This window comes from Pteronotus mesoamericanus, unplaced genomic scaffold, assembly GCF_021234165.1.
Source record: "Pteronotus mesoamericanus isolate MK-2021 breed Mesoamerican mustached bat unplaced genomic scaffold, CSHL_Meso_final contig_164, whole genome shotgun sequence".
Taxonomy (NCBI): Eukaryota; Metazoa; Chordata; class Mammalia; order Chiroptera; family Mormoopidae; genus Pteronotus; species Pteronotus mesoamericanus.
In genome coordinates this window covers 22,893,969-22,912,574 of record NW_026555065.1, presented here as the reverse complement: position 1 = coordinate 22,912,574, position 18,606 = coordinate 22,893,969, and the positions used below count along the sequence as shown (strand labels likewise).

Genomic DNA, 18,606 nt, shown 5'->3' with positions numbered 1-18,606 from the left:
TTTACATTGTAATTTCTAATATAGTAAATATTGATAGAAATAACTTGTATATAAACAAAAGCTCTTTGGGGCCCTTGATAATTTCTGTACAAGTGTTCTAAGAGAAGAAACCAGAGTGTAAGAGACCAAAATGTGTGAAAATTGCTGGGCTAGGTCTGCTGTGGTAACAAATTACCGCCAAATCTCCCTGACTTAACAGACAGTTATTTCTTGCTCGTGATTAGATTTCGTGGGTGCCATCACAGGGGCTCTGTTCATCTGCGTTACTCCAGGGCCCAGGCTGAGGGAGCCCCATCTCATCACCGGCTGCCGTGGTTAGCAGTCAGAAGAAGGGGTACACACAGTGATTCTTGAAAGCTTCCAAGCTTGTGTCATGTCGGAGTATCATAAAAATGTGCAGCCTTGTAAGCACCTAAGTGAGAAACCTAAATTAAATAAAAACATATTTTTGAGCCTTTGTATCGTTGCCCTCCCACATTGCTGGGTCATTGAATGTCAGTGAAAGGGCTTGAGGATTTAGAGAGAAGTCAGGGATGTGAATTATCAAAGTATGTTGCTCATGAGGTACTGAGCTCCATACCCCATCCTGGTCCATATCTTTTCTCTCTTTTTAACATTTACTTTGCAATATTTAATACATATGATAAAGGCATATGGAATATTAGAGTGAACAGTTGTGTGACCACTATCAGCTTAAGAAACAAAATGTGTTACTTAAACTCCCTATGTGTTTGTCCTCATCTGGACGTGGTCTTTCTGTCACAACCAGTTTTAGATACTTTGTGGAGAGCAACTCTGCTGTCCTTAAGTACCACAGTTTTGCTGGTCTTCTCATGTCTGGCCTTTCACTGTTTCTGAAGCCTCTGCCATGCATTCATTTACTCATCAAATATTTATCAAGTGCCCAGAACTGTATAAATTATGTGCTAGGGACATACCAGTGAGAAATAGCTCCTTGCCCTCAAGGAACTTGTATTCTGATGGAGAAGAGGGACAAAAAGTATGTTGACAGAGATATAGTCAATGTCAGGTCACTGCCTGATTCTTATGCTATGAAATAAAAATAAAGCAGGGTAAATTGGGTATAGAATGATAGCAGAAAACTAGTCTGGAAAGCCTCCTCTGAGGAGACCTTGAGCAAAGACCTGAGTGAATTAGTTCTGTGAATATTTGAGATAAAAGCATTTTAGTCCAAAGAATGGCACATGCAAAAGACCTGAGGCTAGAATCTGCTGTAGGTGCTTAAGGCAGCCACTGTGGTTGAGGTAGAATAGGTGAGAAGGAGAGTGTAGGAAATGAGGCCAGAGAGGTAGCCAGAGGCCAGATGATTTAGGGCCTTGGAAACCTGAGTAAAGTACCAGCATTTGTAGTTGAACTTAAGGATGGGAAGCAATTGGAAGATTTTGAACACAGTGATCATATGATCTCTTGTATACTTTAAAAGCATCACTGTGGCCTGCCATGTTGGAAAAGGCTGTGGGGAGCAGGGCAGAGCCTGAAGCAGAGAGAACACATGGGAGTTAGAGGCGTAGACCAAGTGAGAGAGAATAGTTGCTTGAACTCAGTGGTGTGTTGGTAAATGTTTACAGGCTCTGAGGGGAAGAAAAGGACGCTGATATGCAGTGTTTGCTGATTTCCATGGTGTAAGTATTACCGCCACGGTGATTTTAAGCCAGCAATGTGCTCTCATTGAATGTGGAGGAGGGAAAAGATGTGCACGATCAGCTCTCATGAGCCAGTGCAAGCTGATTCCAGCACACTACTTCCGAAATTTCCGTGCCTTTAGCCTGCGGTGTGTTTACAGGGAGGGTCCAGGTTTGTCTTCGTTTTCTAGGGTAGATGGAAACTGTACTGTTTTTGGAAAGAAAGGATATGGAGAAGGTTCTGAGAGGGAGAGAGTCAGTTTACAAAGTCCATTGTGCTGGAGCCTTGCAAAATAAGCCTAGATGTTGGAGGTCCTGCAGGAGCTCTGAACTCTCAGATCCTTTGAAAGTGGAGCTCAGCCCAAAACCTCCCTGTGAACAGGAAGCTGGTTTGAGTTAGAACATAAAATAAAAACCAGCTGATGCCCCTGAATGTTTTTCCCCTCCTCTTCCCCTCTCCACAACACCAAAGGAAACTGCCTTCCCCTCCTTGGATAGCTAGTTGCTCAGAAAGCCAGAAAAAGCCAAATACCACAAATCCTTTGAAAGTAAGCCAAGTTTTGAGCCTAGGCAAACTCCTGCTCATGGGGTTTCCTGGCGTAGATGTCTGCACACTGCCGAGAATCCTACCAGGGAAGTGACTGCGCAACGAAAAAGGTGCCAGAGAGAAGAGCCTGAATCCTAGGCCTGGTGGAAAAAGATGGTCTGTAGCAGGGTTTCTCAAACTGTAGCTTCCAGCCATTTTGTAGGTTATGAAATCAATAAAGTGGGCTCTGACCAGAATTAGTTTTAATGAAATAGAATACAATAGAAAATAGAAAACTACAGTACTAATTACACGCAGTACTACATGCAGTAAGAGTAAGTGTCGCTTTGTGAAACTTTTATTTCAGTTTTGTGCACATGTACACACATATGTGTGGTATATACTGAGTCATCATGGTCAAAAACCTTTGATAAATGCTGGTCTTTAGGATCTGAGCAACTCATTTCTCCTTCCTGCTTCATTTAGAGTGCTGGTGAAAGGTCCAAGCTAGTTTCAGAATCAATTCTCTATGGAGCTGGATCATCTACCCACAAAACACCCACCCACCAAATTCCTGTCAGAGGGGAGGGAAGCTGAGAACCAGCAGACTGGTCTGATTCTTGGGACCAAGCTGAAGCAAAGGGAAGGACTGATGCAAATGTGAATCCAAAAGATTTGTCTGAAATCTGAAGTTCTATTGAAGAAACTAGGACTTGAGCAGCCTTTTAGCTTACTGCACTTGATTTTATGACCTTTCCCATTTATGTGGGTATTGTGGTCTTGGCCTTCTCTCTCTCCTCTCTGCAGTAGGCAGTTGGTGCAGCAGAAATGTTCCTGAGCACCCCTCCCTCTGGAATAGCCAGAGGCACAGTGCCAGGATAGGGAGTGGTGCTCTGAACTTAGTGTCGCCCACATTTCCTCAGGGTTATTTTGTGCTCTCCTGCCAGTGCCCAGTGCTCAGGCCAGGTGGTCATTAAGGATGTATGGCCATGCTCTGACTGGTGTGGCTCAGTTGGTTGGGCATCTGTCCCACAGAACAAAAGGTCGCCAGTTCAATTCCTGGTCAGGGCACAGGCCTGAGTTGTGACCCGCTCCCTGGTTGGGGCAGATACAAAAGGTAACTGATTGATATTACTCTCACACATTGATGTTTCTCTCCATTTCTCCCTCCTTTACCCTCTCTCTATAAATAAATAAATAAAATCTTTTAAAAAACGTTTTAAAGGATGTATTGCCCTACCCTGGCTCAGTTGGTTGGAGCATCGTACCATAAACCTAAAGGATCTCATGTTTGATTCCCAGTCGGGGTACATGCCTGGATGCTGGTTCAGGTTTTGGCTGGGGTGGGTAGAAGGGTAACCGATTGATGTTTCTCTTTCACATCAATGTTTCTCTCTTCCTCTCTCTCTCTCCCTTCGCCTTTCTCTAAGATCAATAAGCATGTCTTTAGGTGAAAAAAGAAAAGAGAGAAAGAGAATGTACTGAGGGTCTGTTTCTTCATTAGGAAGGATTTTGATGTTAAGGAGACTATAACTATCATGTCTTCCAGTGCTTTGGTGGAACCTCAGATGTATGGCCTTATGGCCAAGTGTCAGTGATTTCATACTGTTGGAGTGGTCAATGTAGAAGTTTGCTGTAGTTGAACCAAGAAAAAACATACATGGAGATGTCTACAGAAATTATAAATTCATGAAAGGTTTTGAGGAAATGAGCAAAGCTTGTGTCTTTCAGAGTGTAAAGTGATTTCCAAATGTAAAGAGTTTCTTTGGGTTGAGTCCAATGGGAGTTCATTATTAATCTGTGTTCCTGAACTATGAAACATGAATTTTTGGGCTAAGGAATAGTTTTTCTTGATAAATAAGCAATTAACAAATTAAAAAATGTGTGAGTAGGCTAAAGTTAGTTTATCCCACATCAGGTTTAGTGCCTCAGATAGGCTCAAGAGTAACTGGCAAATTTGATGCTTGCAGGTGGTATGATGCCCTAGAACTAAACTGCCTCTCCATGAGGAGACTTGAGAATTCAGTCCATCTACCCAAGAAGCACAGAAGACTCTTGGGGACCCTTCTGGGAAATAAGTTTTAACTACAATGTCCCCAGAGACTTATTTTTATCTTTGGTAGCCACTGAGCATTTCTTTCCAGCCTAATTTAAACTAAAGTGATCCTTGGAGATAAAAACTTAAACAGGCCCTCTAGGAGCACTTCAGATTCTCCACTTGGGACAGTAAGAGGGGAGTGACTCTTAAACTACCCTTAGTTATTTTAGGCTTCCACTCTCTAGAAACTGTCCTGGACTAGGAGTAGATCACCTTGCCACAGATATGAATACCCATGAAGTGTTTCTGGTTCACACCATCCTCCTAGAGCCTCCAAGACTCTCTTGGCAAAGTACAGTCCAGCCTATTTACTTGGTCATTCAAATCCAGAAACCCCTTTCTATGAGCCAACAAAGACCAAGGAATCCCTGAGGAGGCCCAGTGCAGGGAGTCCAGACAGCACTAGAGAAGACTGGACCTGGACTGACAAGCAAGATGTTCTACAGCGAGGGTAAGGTTCAGTGTCTAGCAAGAGGTTACAGGGCAGTCTGAATCTCATGTGGCATCATCTGGCAGAAAGACCAGTAAACTAATTTGAGGTTAGTCCAACATATGCCCTGGGGACTGAAGACATGTGGGGTTACAATAGTGATGATGAGAGTGATGGTGAATATATTATGTGGCCATGTTCTCTCAGAATCTCTCAGCACTTTACACATGCTTCCCTTTCATCTCTGTGGGAGTCGTGGCTTAATAATGATAATTAGAATACTCTGAGCATCTGTGCTTTGCAAAACACAGCATTAAGCCATGTTTCTGCCTCCTAGGCTTTAGTCTGTATGAATTGGCAGACATTTGGGTGGGGTAGAGTCCTCTGATGGAGGGGAGGAACGTGATAGAATGCAAAGATCAGGGATATTAATAGTCACCTAATTGATACCTAACATATTTTTGGCTCTTGGTAGATCAGAGTGGACTTTCTTTCATGCCTGTCAAGGCACGAAGGTCAGTGACCTCCCCTGAGTCTCATCTACCCAAGTAGGCAGTCTGGGGACACAAGGTTTTATCTTGTAACCAGAGCCTTTCTGGATTGGGGGAGTGCTTTATCCTCTGTGGCTATGAGCAGAGCTTTAACCCCTTCATTTTCATTCCCATGGTGCCAGCAGATTGAGCCCTATTAAAAGCCAGTGATGTACACTGGCTTTTCCCCATGTGATCAAGGGACCTGTGGCCAGAACAGAACCTGGAAAAGTCAATAGCCCATTCTCCTGAAGACACGCATCAGTAAAATAGTACTATAGGGTGGTCCTGAGTACCTTCGGTACCTCCTTTCCAACCCCATTCTGTCTATAACATGTCACTTCTGTGTCTTGCTCTAACAGGTGACCTTGGAGAAGGTGCTTGGAATAACAGTGTCTGGAGGCAGAGGACTTGCCTGTGACCCCCGATCTGGTTTAGTTGCCTACCCAGCTGGGTGAGTATCTTGGAAGAGGTCTTCTTGTATGAGAGTTTAATAGCCATGCTAAACCAGTTAGGGTGGGCAGGGGCTTTCTGTTATATTCTGGGAGACACATCCAGGTTCATGTTTTGGTGACATTTTTGTAAAGAAGATACAGGGCCAGGTAGAGGCTCTGGCTTTTTGACCATCCGTACCCACCCGCACATATAGATTGACATTTTATGTTATACACAGCTCCCAATACCATTTTTAACATCTACCCTGTAGTGATTTTTAAAAACAGCTTTATTGAGATGTAATTCATATACCACATAATTGGCCATTTAAAATGCACAATTCAGCCCTGACCAGTGTGGCCCAGTTGGTCGGGTGTTGTCCTGTAAGGTAAAAGTTCGTCAGTCCAATTCCTGGTCAGGACACGTGCCTGGGTTGCAGGTTCAGTCCCTAAGTGGGACATGTGCAAGGAGGCAACCAGTCAATGTTTCTCTTGCATGTTGATGTTTCTCTCCCCCTCTTTTTCCCTTCCTTCCCCTCTCTCTAAAAATAAATAAAATCTTTAAAAAATACAATAAAATGCACAATTCAGTGGTTTTTAGTAAATACATAGAGTTGTGCAGCCATCATCACAATCAATTCTAGAACAGTTTCATTACCCTAAAAAGAAACCCCATACCCATTAGTGGTCGCTCTCCATTTTCCTCTAAGATGTATCTCTAGCCTTGGGCAACAACTAATCTATGTTCTGTGTATGTAGATTTGCCTATTCTGGATATTTCATAGAAATGGAATCATATAATATTTGGCTTTTTGTGACTGGCTTTTTTCATTTAGCATAATTTTTCATGGTTCATATATGTTGTAGCAGGTATCAGCACTTCATTTCTCTTTATGGTCAAATAACCTTTCATTAAAGAGAAAATACCACATTTTATCTCTTCATCAGTTAGTTGATGAGCATTTTGGCTGCTAAGGACAAATGCTGCTCTAAACATTTGTCTGCTCTGGTCACCAGGAGAGATGTCAGTGCCATGGAGGAAAGCAGAGTTCTGGGCTGGTGTTCTTTTTTTCCCTTGCTTCCTTTTCACTCCTCCGCTCCTGTAGATGGGAAGCCCTTAACCATCATTTCTTTAGGGTTTTGCAGGAGTGTTTTTTCGGAGGTTTGGGCCCCCTCTTGACTCTGGTTCTGTCAGCTTCTGTTCCTTGCTGCTGGGCACAGGACCACGAAACTGGGAAAGCCACTGCTCTCCATCCCTTGCCCCGCTCTCAACTTGGGAAGGCTGAGTTCTCCACTGTGACCTGCACAGCAGTTCGTGTAGATTTTGTACCAGATACATGATTTTCTATGTTTTACCATTCCATCAAAAAAGCTACCTTATCAAGAACTTTTCTGTGCCAGGCAATTTGTTAAGCATTTTACAGGAATTGTTTTATTTAATACTCAAGAGCAGTCCTGTGAAGTTGGAGCTGTTATCTTTCTATATTTTAGAAGCCAGGATTCAAAGAGCTTAAGCAGTTTGCTCAAGGTCACACAGCTGGTATCTGTATTGGGATTCCAACTCAAGTAGTCTGCCTGCACAGCTCTTTTAAAATGGGGCAAGACCAGACCTTCTGCTAATTTTTAAAAGCTGCTTATCTCCTAAGCTGTCTACTTACCATTTGAATGAAAATGCCCAATTTATGGGCTTCTACCTCTGTGTCAGGGAGATTCCTGCCCCTGGGTTCTGGGGTCAGTGTCTCTCCTGAGTGGCCCCCTGCCGTTTGATATCAGTGGTGGGGGAGGGGCGTTGGGGATGCTGTGGGAGCTGCACTGACTTTACCCTGCAGAGCCTGAACTGGCCTCCTTCTCCCCCTCCAGAAGCAAGTTGATGAATGACTTCTGTTGCTGGATACCCTGTGCAGCCGCCTCAGGGGAATTCCACTCGTGCCTGCCTCTGCCTGGGAAAGCTAGGTTCCTTCTTGTTGGAGGTGGGGCTGGCTAGGAAAGGCCTGGGCTTCTGCTCAGTGCGTGCTGAGCCCTGTGTCCCTGCTCTTGGAATTGTGGAGCCCTGCTGCCTCTCTTTTCCCGGCATACTCCCGGGCCCCAGGCCTGGCACCTTTAAGGGTGTGTGCTTCTGTTTAAGGGCAGGTCCCAGCCTGGCTCTTGTGCATGCCAGACATTATCCTTCCAGGTGTCATATGGAAGATTCCCTGCTATAACCTCTGGTAGATTTCATCAGTGTGCTTGTCTTGGGCCAGTCCTGGGCAGTGCCCCAATCCCCAGTCTAGCCCCTGACCCTTTGATTTTCTAGAACTTTAAGTTCTTTCTTTGCAAGTGGCTCCTTTCTGGTTGTTTAGTTTTGCTCTGTGCTAAAGCTCCCTGGTGTGCCTCTGGGGTATCTGGGGGCCACCAAAGTTTGTGTCAGACAAGCAGGCTCTTTCCCTCCCTCCCTCTCTTCCTTCTCTTCCTATTTGGTGATCTTAACACCCTCACCCTCTCACCCCCACTCTCTTGTTCCTACTGAGAGTTTGTTGCTCTAGTAGCAGCTCAGGTATCCTAGAAACAAGAAGAGAAACAAAGCTCAGAAAATTTTCCCAGAGGCCAAGAGACAAATATCAAACCAAAACAAAGTTTTCTGAAAGGAAATGAAACAGCTCTAGGAGGGTAGGGTGGAGGGACACGTGTGTCAGGCAGAGGTGGGCTGAAGTCTCTGGGTAGAGACCCCCCTCAGTTTTAGTGGCTCCAGTGTCTCTTCTCCCAAGTTCTCCTTTTGCTGTTTTCCCCACAGGAAGCCTGTCATACTTTAAGCCCCACTGCCCTTGGAGGCCAGGCTGGTCCCCAGGTAGCCTCTTTGAAGGACTCAGTTTAGCTGAACTCCTGTAACTGGCTTGGGCCCCTTTCCTGGCTGGCTTGGTAGGGGATTCAGGGGCTTGAGAGCCCTGCACTGCCTTTATTGCTACTGCGGAGCTAGTCAGTTCTGAGAAAGGGTTTCTCTTGACCCCCAGTGTCAGGGCCTGGCCTGGGTGAATGTTATGGGCAGAGGAGCTTCTGGAATGGGAGGTCTCCTGCAAAAGTCACTGGTCCTATCTGGCAGCCAAGAGGAGACCTCTTGGTGGCTTTAACTAGGGAGGAGGAGGGGAAACTCAGCTCTCCTGAAAAGGCCCTTCACTTACTCAGTTGGTGTAGGAATTTATGCTGAGGTCCCCAGTTTCAAAGCACTGGACTGGGCATGAAGCCACAGAATCTCCTCCTGAACTGTGTTCTGTTGACATCTGAGCTGAAGGAGCATAGAACCACCCCTCTGAATGTTCTCTGTGGCAAGCCCTACGTGAGAGGCTGTGGAGACACTGGGTGAACCTGAGAGAAGAGGATGCTTGACTTTGTACCGTGAAGGATGTGAAAAAGACAGACAGGGTCACTACTTTTGTGGGGTTTAGGTTCAAAAAGGGCAAGCAGACAATAAGGGCATGTAGACAAACAGATGGGCAAGAGACTATCAGAAAGTCGTAAGTGCTTGAAGAAAATAAATCTGGGTGATGGAAGAATCAACATGTGAAGATCGACACCAAAGTGTTCCAGGTGGCGGAACCCTCAAGTGCAAAGGAAAGGAGGGAGATTCATTCACTTGCCTGAGAAACTAAAGAGTAGTCATGGTGGCTAGAACACATGACTTGAGAGTAAGGAAGCTCAGACAGTACCACTTTGACCTGGCTTGTAAGTTTTGCAGCTCACCTCTTGCCCTGGGGAAAAAAAATGTTTAGAGCGCACAGAAAGAAGTGTACTGATAGCTCTACACCAGTGGCTATGTTATTCACTGGGTTATTACCAAGTCTTTTGTCATGCCTTGTGGGCGGCGGGCGGGGGGAGGTGTGTGTCATAAAGTGTCCCAGAAACAGAGATGCCAGTGTGTCTCGGCCTGGCCTAAGAGGCTTACTTATTTGGAAGGCTTTGGAGTCCAGGTATCTAAAGAGAACCACCGCCAAGGATGCCCTCGGAAGCATCCTAGACTCATTATCTCTTAGAATAATTAAAACTATAATATTTTGCCTTTGGGAGTGAATCTGGAGGGACATTTTATAATTGCACACCTGGATAAGGACCCTAATGAGTCCCTGGTTTCCAGCAAATCCTACAAGGGATGCTGTCGTTGGGGTGCCCTGCTGCAACTGCTGACCTCCTGGGTAGCTCTGTCCTTGTTCTTGGTGTACTAGAATACCCTTCAGGAGATGTCTAGGAGAACCACGCTGCTTACTTTGCACATGATCTTCAGTCTTAACAATTCTTTGAGGTAGACATTATTATTCCTGTTTTACAGATGAGGAAACGGGCTTTTAGAGAAGTTAAGGAATATGCCCAAGATCACAGTGTGTTAGCAGACAGATCTTTCTAACCCATGTTTTCTTGTTTTCATCATCGCTCTGCCCTTGAGTATCAGTGCATCCTAAAAGCCTGAGATGGGGAGAATCATGGACCAGCCCTAGGTCTCTAGTTCACAGGTTTGCTACTTAGGCGATTCCTTGGCAATCGGGACTTTGAGATCTGCTAGCCAGAGACATAAAGATTTATTCACACATTCGGAAATATTTATTGAGTGCCTACTTCTCGGCCCTGGGGAAATAGCAGTAAACAAAACAGATGAAAATACCATTTTCACAGAGCTGGCAATCTACAGGTGAAGGTAGATCCCTTCCCCACAAGAAAGTAAACTACAGTATGACAACTTGATGTGTGCTATGAAAAAGTACAAACAATGAGCAGTGAAAGGCAATAGGGAATGTGGGGGGTATGAAGTTGTAATGTTAAATAGGGCTAGAGTGTGACATTTCAGCAAGTCTTGAGGGGACCTTTGGTGTGCTTCGGTGAGTCACCTGATTTTACCTGGTCTGAAAGAAGAAATTGTAAAGTACAGGGTCTCTGCTCGAACCTTCTGTGTCTTGCTCCCTGTACGTGCTGCTGAATTCATTGCTTGTCTCAGAGTTCATTTGTTTCTGCCTTCCAGAGGATGGAGAGTGATAGGAGGCAGATGACATGGGAACACTGGGCTCTTCGTGATGGTAGCAGGCCTGGACCTGTCCAGGGGAGGGGGTGGTTGAGGGCTGGCCTTTCCTGATTCAGAGAAGTTCCTGGGCAGTGGGCCCAGTACCTGGTATTGGTGCTCCACGTGACTCCCCGTCTGAGGCCTGAGGCCTCACTGTCTTCCTGTGAGAGTGAGCAGTCTCCCTGCACCTGCACCCTGGGGTTCTGAATTACGGGAGCCCAGCCCTTGTCGTGTTGAGATTTGCAGCCAGCACTGCTGCAAGGGCCACGTGAACATGACTGCCTGCTGTGCTGTGCTGGGCTGGGTCAAAGGACTTGGAGGCCAGGCGCCAAATATTGATGCAAACTGAGCCCCACCTTCTCTCCCTAGCGGACTAAGGAGCTTGCTCAAAGAAGACTGAGGGGCCTCCCACAGCAGTGTTTTGATCTGCTCTCTTGAGAGGACCTCAACAAGCTGGGCAGCAGGGGAACCTTGGATGTCTTTGTCAAGTTCTGTCCTCACTTCATCATCTGCATTATTGTCCCTACAACTGTGGCCATGGATTGGTGTCTTTCTTCCTCTTTGTGTTGGAAGATTTCCAAATTTGAATAATTAGAAGTAAAAATTTCAGCTTAAGGGCCTACTTCTGTGTGCTTCCCTCTTCTGTTTAACTCTTTCATGCCACAGCTGAGAATTTTTCAGGTTACACTGTGGGTGGGACCGGGATGGATGTTAGGGAAGAGAAGGACTGCCTCATAGCCTGTCATCTTTCTTTCTACTTTGTGTTTTCACACACTCACACCCCCCGCCCCCCCTCCGCCTTCTCCTTCCACCATGGAGTTTAACTTTAGAGAAGGAAGAAACAGAAAATGTTGTGGTCCAACAAAACTCAGAATTTGTGTGCACTTACTTGGAAAGGTTTTTTTAGCAGTATGATGCATTGCCTTTGAAAGTTACGATGCTGCTTTGGGGTGATAAGTTTAAAGAAAAACTCAAAAGCTTACCATAGAGTCCTCATCACTTACATGTTCTGGATTTTGGAATGTTACTAGCTGGAATATGCATTGACTCAGTTCAAGTCAGATCAGCTCTCAGCTGAAGCCTTCTGCTGTGGTTTATCTGTAGCTGATCAGAAAACTAGGTAACCTGTAACAACTTAGACTAGAAGCCATTGCTAGAGAGAGGAGCTGGCAGAGGGCCTCCCCAACAGGTCAGCACAGATAGCAAGAAAGTTCAGCTAACGTCAGTTAACCTGAAAACTTGCTGGGCTCTTCTTGATGGTGGCAGGTCGGCAGGCGGGGGGGTGGGTATCATATCATTTTTCACACATTGAACAAAGTATAAAATCTAAATATTTAAATCTATGAACTTTGAACTGTAATTGCTATAATTTTCATTGTGCCTGGTTCTGATATCTAAAAATTCTGTCACCTAAATCCTTTTTTAAAAAAAGATTTTACTATTTTTAAAGCGAGGGGAAGGGTAGGAGAAAGGGAGAGAAATATCAATGTGCGGTTGCCTCTCCGCACCCCCTGCTGGGGACCTGGCCCACAATCCAGGCACGTGCCCTGACTGGGAATCGAACCGCGGACCTTTTTCACCTAAAATCTTTTTCCCTCAAAGTGCCCTAGCCTTCTTTCTCTCTTCTCAGAGGCTTTTGCCCACCGCACCCTGAACATTAGGGCAGTGTGCTCCCTGTGTTTCTTCTTTTTTAAATTTATTGATTTTGGAGAGAGAGACAGAGAGCTATATCAATTTTTGTTGTTCCACTTATATATGCACTCATTGGTTGATTCTTGTATGTGTCCTGACTGGGGATCAAACCCACAACCTTGTTGTATTGGGATGATGCTCTTAACTGAACTACCCAGTCAGGGCAACTTCAGTTTTCCCTTCTTTCGCCCACTTATTCCACTCTGCTTTTCTTAGAGCACTGCTTACCAGAGTATTCTGACTCTTTCGATTTAGTTGAATGGCCTTGAGGAAATTACCTCACTGCTCTGAACTCGTTTCTCCAACTCTAAAGTGGGGATAACTGTACCAGTGCCCCAACGTTGTTCTAAGGATTGGCTAAGACCAGACATCCTAGTTGCTTAGCAGAATGCCTGCTACATAGAAAGTGCCTGGTAATGTGGCAATTCTTACTGGGCTGTGTAAAGAGCAGAAGATCAGTTACTTAAGAAGTGGATGCCTTCACATGTAGAGTTCATTGAAACTCTTGTGTGATGCTTTTTAACTTAGCTAGGAGGTGTCACTTCCATTATTTTTCCATGTTTCTGTACTGCTGTCCTACATAATTAAGGTAGTTTTTCCCCTCAATATTTCCCCATCCCTTCCTTGCTACTTTCCAAACTTATCATCTCCTAAGTCAACAGAGATGCAGATATTTTCTATCCCCAGCCTTAACCCAACTCTTCTTTCTTGGCTGCCTTCCCAGAACAAGAAATAAAGCCTCCTTTAAAGTTTTTACCATTACTTGTCCTGGTTGGTGTTGCTCAGTGAGTGGATTGAGTGCTGGCTTGTGAACCAAAAGGTTGCCGGTTTGATTCCCAGTCAGGGCACATGCCTGGGTCGTGGGCCAGGCCCCTAGTTGGGGCATGCAAGAGGCAACTGACTGATGTATCTTCTTGCACATCGATGTTTTTCTCCCTCCCATTCTCCCTCCCTTCCCCTCTCTCTAAAAATAAATTTAAAAAATATTTTTAAAAAAGTTTTTTTTACCATTACTCAGCTCCTAACAGGACTCACATCCATTGCTCCAAAGGGAAAACCTGACACAACCCCTTAGCACCTTTTTCCCCATAGCCAAGAGCCCCCTTTCAGCTTCATTTTCATGTTCTAGCAGTAGTAATAGTAAGATGCCATTTGTTTGGCTCCTACTGTGTGTCAAAAGAAAAAAAAAATCATTTAATCTTCACAGAGGTCCTATGAGCTAAATTCAAATGTCTGCTTTTTTATAGATAAGGAAACAGGCTTGTGACTTAACCAGGGTCACTAGGTGTACATGGCAGAACAAGGATTCAAACCTTGGTCTCTGACTCCAAACCCACAATGTCTCCATTGCCCCACACTGCCTCTGAGGCCCCAGAGGTCTGCGGTCCCTCCTTCCATAGAAGATAGGTGAGTCATGGAGTAGGGAAGAGAACTGATCACCCACGGGACCAAACTAGTAGTAGGTGAAGGGAGGCCTACTTTGCCTCCCTTCAATAAATAGTGAATGCATCCTTTGCAATAAATAACTCTTGAATAACTGCAATGGACCATACTGTGCTAAGCCCAGGAGACAAAGCAGTGAGCAGAACCAGATCTAGTTCCCATCCTCATAGTCTAATGGAAGCGATTATCAAAAGTAAATGTAAAACTGCAGCTGTGGTAAATGTCACAAAAGGTTGATACACTGTGCCATGACAGCGTATATAAAGCCATATAACCTGAGATTTGAAAGAAGACTAAGTGTTAACTAGTTGGAAAAGAGGGAGAAGAATGTTCTAGACAAGGGAAGTGGCTTCTTTAAAGGCCCTGTAGTAGGGGAGGCATAGCAAATTTATGGGAGTGAAAAAATGTGGGAGAAGAAAGAGCAAGAAATTGAAAACCAGTGTGAAAAAATAATGACAGGAAACTCCCCTAACTTGGTGGAGGAAATAGACATAAAAGTCCAGAAAGCACAGAGAGTCCCAAACAAGATGAGCCCAAAGAATCCCACACCAAGACACATCATAATTAAAATGCAAAAGGTTAAAGACAAAGAGAGAATCTTAAAAATTTTCTTTTCTTTCTTTTTAGAGAGAGGGGAAGGGAAGGAGAAAGAAAGGGAGAGAAACACTGATGTGTGAGAGAAATATCAATCCGCTTCCTCTTGCACGCCCCCAACTGGGGACCTGGCCTGCAACCCAGGCGTGTGCCCTGACTGGGAATTGAACTGGCAATCTTTTGGTCCAGGGGGTGATGCCCAACCCACTGAACCATACCAGTCAGGACCAAAGAGAGAATCCTAAAAGCAGCAAAAGAAAAGCAATTAGTTACCTACAAGGGAGCTCCCATAACATTGACAGCTGACTTTTCAACAGAAACTGCAGGACAGAAGGGACTTGCAAAAAAATATTCAAAGTAATGAAAAGCAAGGACCTACAACCAAGATTACTCTACCTGGCAAAACTATCATTTAGATTAAAAGAACAGATAAAGAGCTTCCCAGACAAGAAGAAGCTAAAGGAGTTCATCACCACCAAACCAGTATTATATGAGATGTTAAAGGGTCTTCTTTAAGAAGAAGCCCTGGCTGGTGTGGCTCAGTGGATTGAGCAGTGGCCTGCAAACCAAAGGGTCACTGGTTCAATTCCCAGTCAGGGAACATGCCTGGGTTGTTGGCTGGGTCCCCAGTAGGGAGCATGCGAGAGGCAACCACACATTGATGTTTCTCTCCCTCTCTTTCTCTCTCCCTTCCCCTCTCTCTAAAAATAGATAAGTAAAACCTTAAAAAAAAAAAAAAAGACAGTAGAAGACCCATGTGAACAGATTGGGCCAACCCTAAACCCTGATCCATCTTCCTTTAAAAGAAGAAGGAGAAGGAAGTAGGAAGAAGAAAAAGATAAAAATATGAACAGTAAAATGGCAATAAATATGTATCTATCAACACTTGAATAAAAAAAAAATGAACAAGCAAAACAGAAACAGGCTCATAGATACAGAGAATGTTTTGATGGTTGCCAGAGGGGACGGGGGTTGGGGAAAATGGGTGAAAAAGGTGAAGAGATTAAGAATTACAAATTGCTAGTTACAGAATACCCATGGGGATGTAAAGTACAGCATAGGGAATAAAATCAATAATGTTCTAATAATTACATATGGTGCCAGATGGGTACAAGATTTATTGGGATGATCACTTAGTAAGTTATATAATGTGTGAGAGAAATATCAATCCGCTTAATCACTGAGCGGAATAATCACTCAGTGAGTAATCACTGAGGTGTACAACTGAAACTAATATAATGTTTGTCAACTGTAATTGAAAAAAATAGAAGGAAATGCTAAATGTTTGTTAAAGGTTAATTAAAAATAAAGATGTGATTTTTTTTTTCCTCAAAAAATAAAAAATTAAACTCTTCTGATATGGCATACTGGTTGGGAAGCAGGAGACTGCACGTTGCTGTTAAAAGAAAAGGGCAAAAAGAATGAGGAAAGGGGAACAAGAAAAAGATTAGGAGATGGGGAGAGAAGGAGAAAGAAAACACTCGGGTTAGAGGAGAAAAGGATATGACTCAGGAATTCCAAGGATGTTGATCAGCCTTGCAGTTCTGGGTGTATCTGGTGTACCTCAGAGATCCCAGTGTCCCCAGAGATTGCCTGTGGAATTTGCATATTGAAGTGGTTTATTGAGCCTAAGATACTAAGCACTGACATTTTTTATCCACCTTTGCTTCAAGTTTCTACCAAGTGTGAGGTTCAGATATGGGGGTCACAAAGGGGTTCCTAATAAATAAGCCTGAGTCTGGGGGAAGTAGCCTTCTATTCATTCCCTGTCCCTTACCTGGTGCAGCAGGCCCCACGCTCGCCCCTGTCAGCTAGTTACAGTGCTGATGACATGGAGGCAGGATCTACTGGCGTAGGCCTGCTGACAGCCAAGGACTCTATAAAGGAGTATGCTGCCTAGCTACGGCTTCCGGCTCCTTTACCCTGACACCTACCATCTAGGCTCCTCTCTGGAACTGCCCCTGGAAAGTCACTCAACCAGATCCCATCCAGTCTTGCCACCAGATAGAGAGGGTACTGCCGTCCTTCTCTGAGACTGCAGGTGGAGTCTGATTGCTTTCTGGCAATCTGGAGGGGTCTTCTAAGGCTCCTTGGGGCCATGGATTTTCAGGGCTGGGCCTGGGAACTCTGAGACACTGAATAGGCTTCCTCAGGCCCTCTCAGGCTCTCTCTGCCCCTCCTCTTAGTCTTTCTGCAATTTTGCAATTTTGGCCCTCTGCCTCCCACCCCTTCCTCATCTGACATGTAGAGGGTGTGAAAGGCCAGCTTCTGCCAAGTACACACGTGGGTACACATGTGAGAGGCCTTACCTCCCGTTGGAGTATAAATGCTCGACGTATGTGGATCCAAGCCTGTAAACGGTCTGTGCACCCTTGGCCTGCATTGCCTAATCACGTGTGCCCTTCCCTCCTGCACCCCTCCGTTGGCTGTTTGTGTGGGTGGTGGGAAGGCCTGTGTCCCTGCTGCTCTTTGTGGGTATGACCAGAGATGGGGTGGTGTTTAGGGACTGGTGGGATAGGTTTCCAAGGACCGCTTTTACCCTCAAGGGGCTGCAGAGATAGGCCCTTGTGGGCAAGGAAAGGAAGCTAAAACAGCTTGCAGGAGAAAGCAGTCACTTGCCCTCGGTGGCAAGTGGAGCCTTTCTGTTGGGTGACTGGAATTCCCAGGTGGCCTGGGAGCTCCTGGGGGAGCTGTAGTTTGGTGCTAAGTCTTTTGTCTGACTCATCCCTCTAGGTGTGTGGTCGTGCTGTTCAATCCCCGGAAACATAAACAACACCACATCCTCAACAGTTCCAGGTAAATGGGCCTGGATCCTCAGGGAGTACCTCCTTCTGGGGCCTGAGACAATGGCACAGTCTGGGGTGTCTGATTCCTGGGAATGACACCTTTTTGGGCCCCTGGGCCAGAGAGAGAAGGGCCACATGTGTTGCTTGTGTCTGCTGGTCTTGCCTTTTGAGGGAACTGTGAGGGAGCCGGGCTTAGGCCAGGCTGCCAGTGTCCCTCTGAGCCAGCCTCATCTCTTGCAGAAAAACCATCACTGCCCTCGCCTTCTCCACTGATGGCAAGTACTTGGTCACTGGAGAGGTAAGTGAGGAAAGGGGGCTGCAGTTCTCTGAAGAGGGTGGGCGGTATGTCCTCAGCAGAGAGCTACAATTGTAGGCCTAGTTAGGGCTGCTGCCACTTTGGCTTCCTAAACAGAAGCCAAATCCTGGTGTTTGCTAACACCTTTAAAACAGTCGTCCTTAAGCTTCAGTGTGTATCAGAATTACGTGGAGGGCTTGTTAAAGTGCACAGTGCTGGGCCTAACCCCAGAGTTTTTGATTCTGTAGGTCTGGGGTGGGGCTCCACAATTTGCATTTCCAGCAAGTTCATACTTCAAGCTGCTTCGGCTTAGTTTGGGAAGCACACTTTGAAAACCACTGCCTTAAAATACTTCTTATCCCCGGAGGCCCCCTGCTGGGCGTATGAGGAATACCTCTTAGCTTTTCAGTCTTACAGGGAGGCAGTTGGGGCAGAAATAGGCAGGAATGGTAGTGGTTCTCAACCCTGGCTCCCCATCAGGATCACTCAAGGAGCTTTGAACAAATACGGAGGTGCAGACCCTCACCCAGAGATAATGAACAAAATATGGGGCCATTTTCTCCCTGATAATCATTGTTGTCCTGAGATATATATTGCTTCCTCTCTACCGTTGCCCTGTGTAGCACTCTGCTCTTGACTCTTGGCCAAAGGTCATTAGAGAGGTTGTATTCAGGAGCTGGGGAGGTGAGGGCCCCCACTCTGAAAGGCTAGTGGGGTCTGTATGCTTCTGGCCGTCACTTCCAGTTCTTGCCTCCTGCAGAGTGGGCACATGCCAGCAGTGCGGGTTTGGGACGTGGCTGAGCGTAGCCAGGTGGCAGAGCTGCAGGAGCATAAGTATGGTGTGGCTTGCGTGGCCTTCTCCCCTAGCGCCAAGTACATCGTCTCCGTGGGCTACCAGCATGACATGATTGTCAACGTCTGGGCCTGGAAGGTGAGTGGGATGGGTGGGCTGCATGGGCTGGCCTGGCAGTCTCCTGAGGTTTTCAGAGCCGTTTGGGGAGCCAGGAAGATACTGACTGGGCCCCCTTCATTCTATTCTACTAATCTCAGTCTCATTCTAGAAAATGATAGGAGGAAAGAGCAACTATGTAGCCAAATGTATTGGTAGAAAGGAA

At 45.5% G+C, this 18,606-nt stretch overlaps 1 protein-coding gene across 5 annotated transcripts in view; it reads left to right on the top strand.

Annotated features, from left to right (window-relative positions):
* The window catches only part of MAPKBP1 (mitogen-activated protein kinase binding protein 1), a 55,235-nt gene that overhangs the window by 21,282 nt on the left and 15,347 nt on the right, over positions 1–18,606 (top strand). For all 5 annotated transcript variants that reach the window (XM_054565557.1, XM_054565555.1, XM_054565556.1 and 2 more), the window contains exons 3-6: positions 5,590–5,681; positions 17,144–17,206; positions 17,437–17,494; positions 18,252–18,422. In XM_054565557.1, coding sequence (XP_054421532.1) covers positions 5,590–5,681; positions 17,144–17,206; positions 17,437–17,494; positions 18,252–18,422 — 384 coding nt within the window. The remainder of the gene's footprint in view (positions 1–5,589; positions 5,682–17,143; positions 17,207–17,436; positions 17,495–18,251; positions 18,423–18,606) is intronic.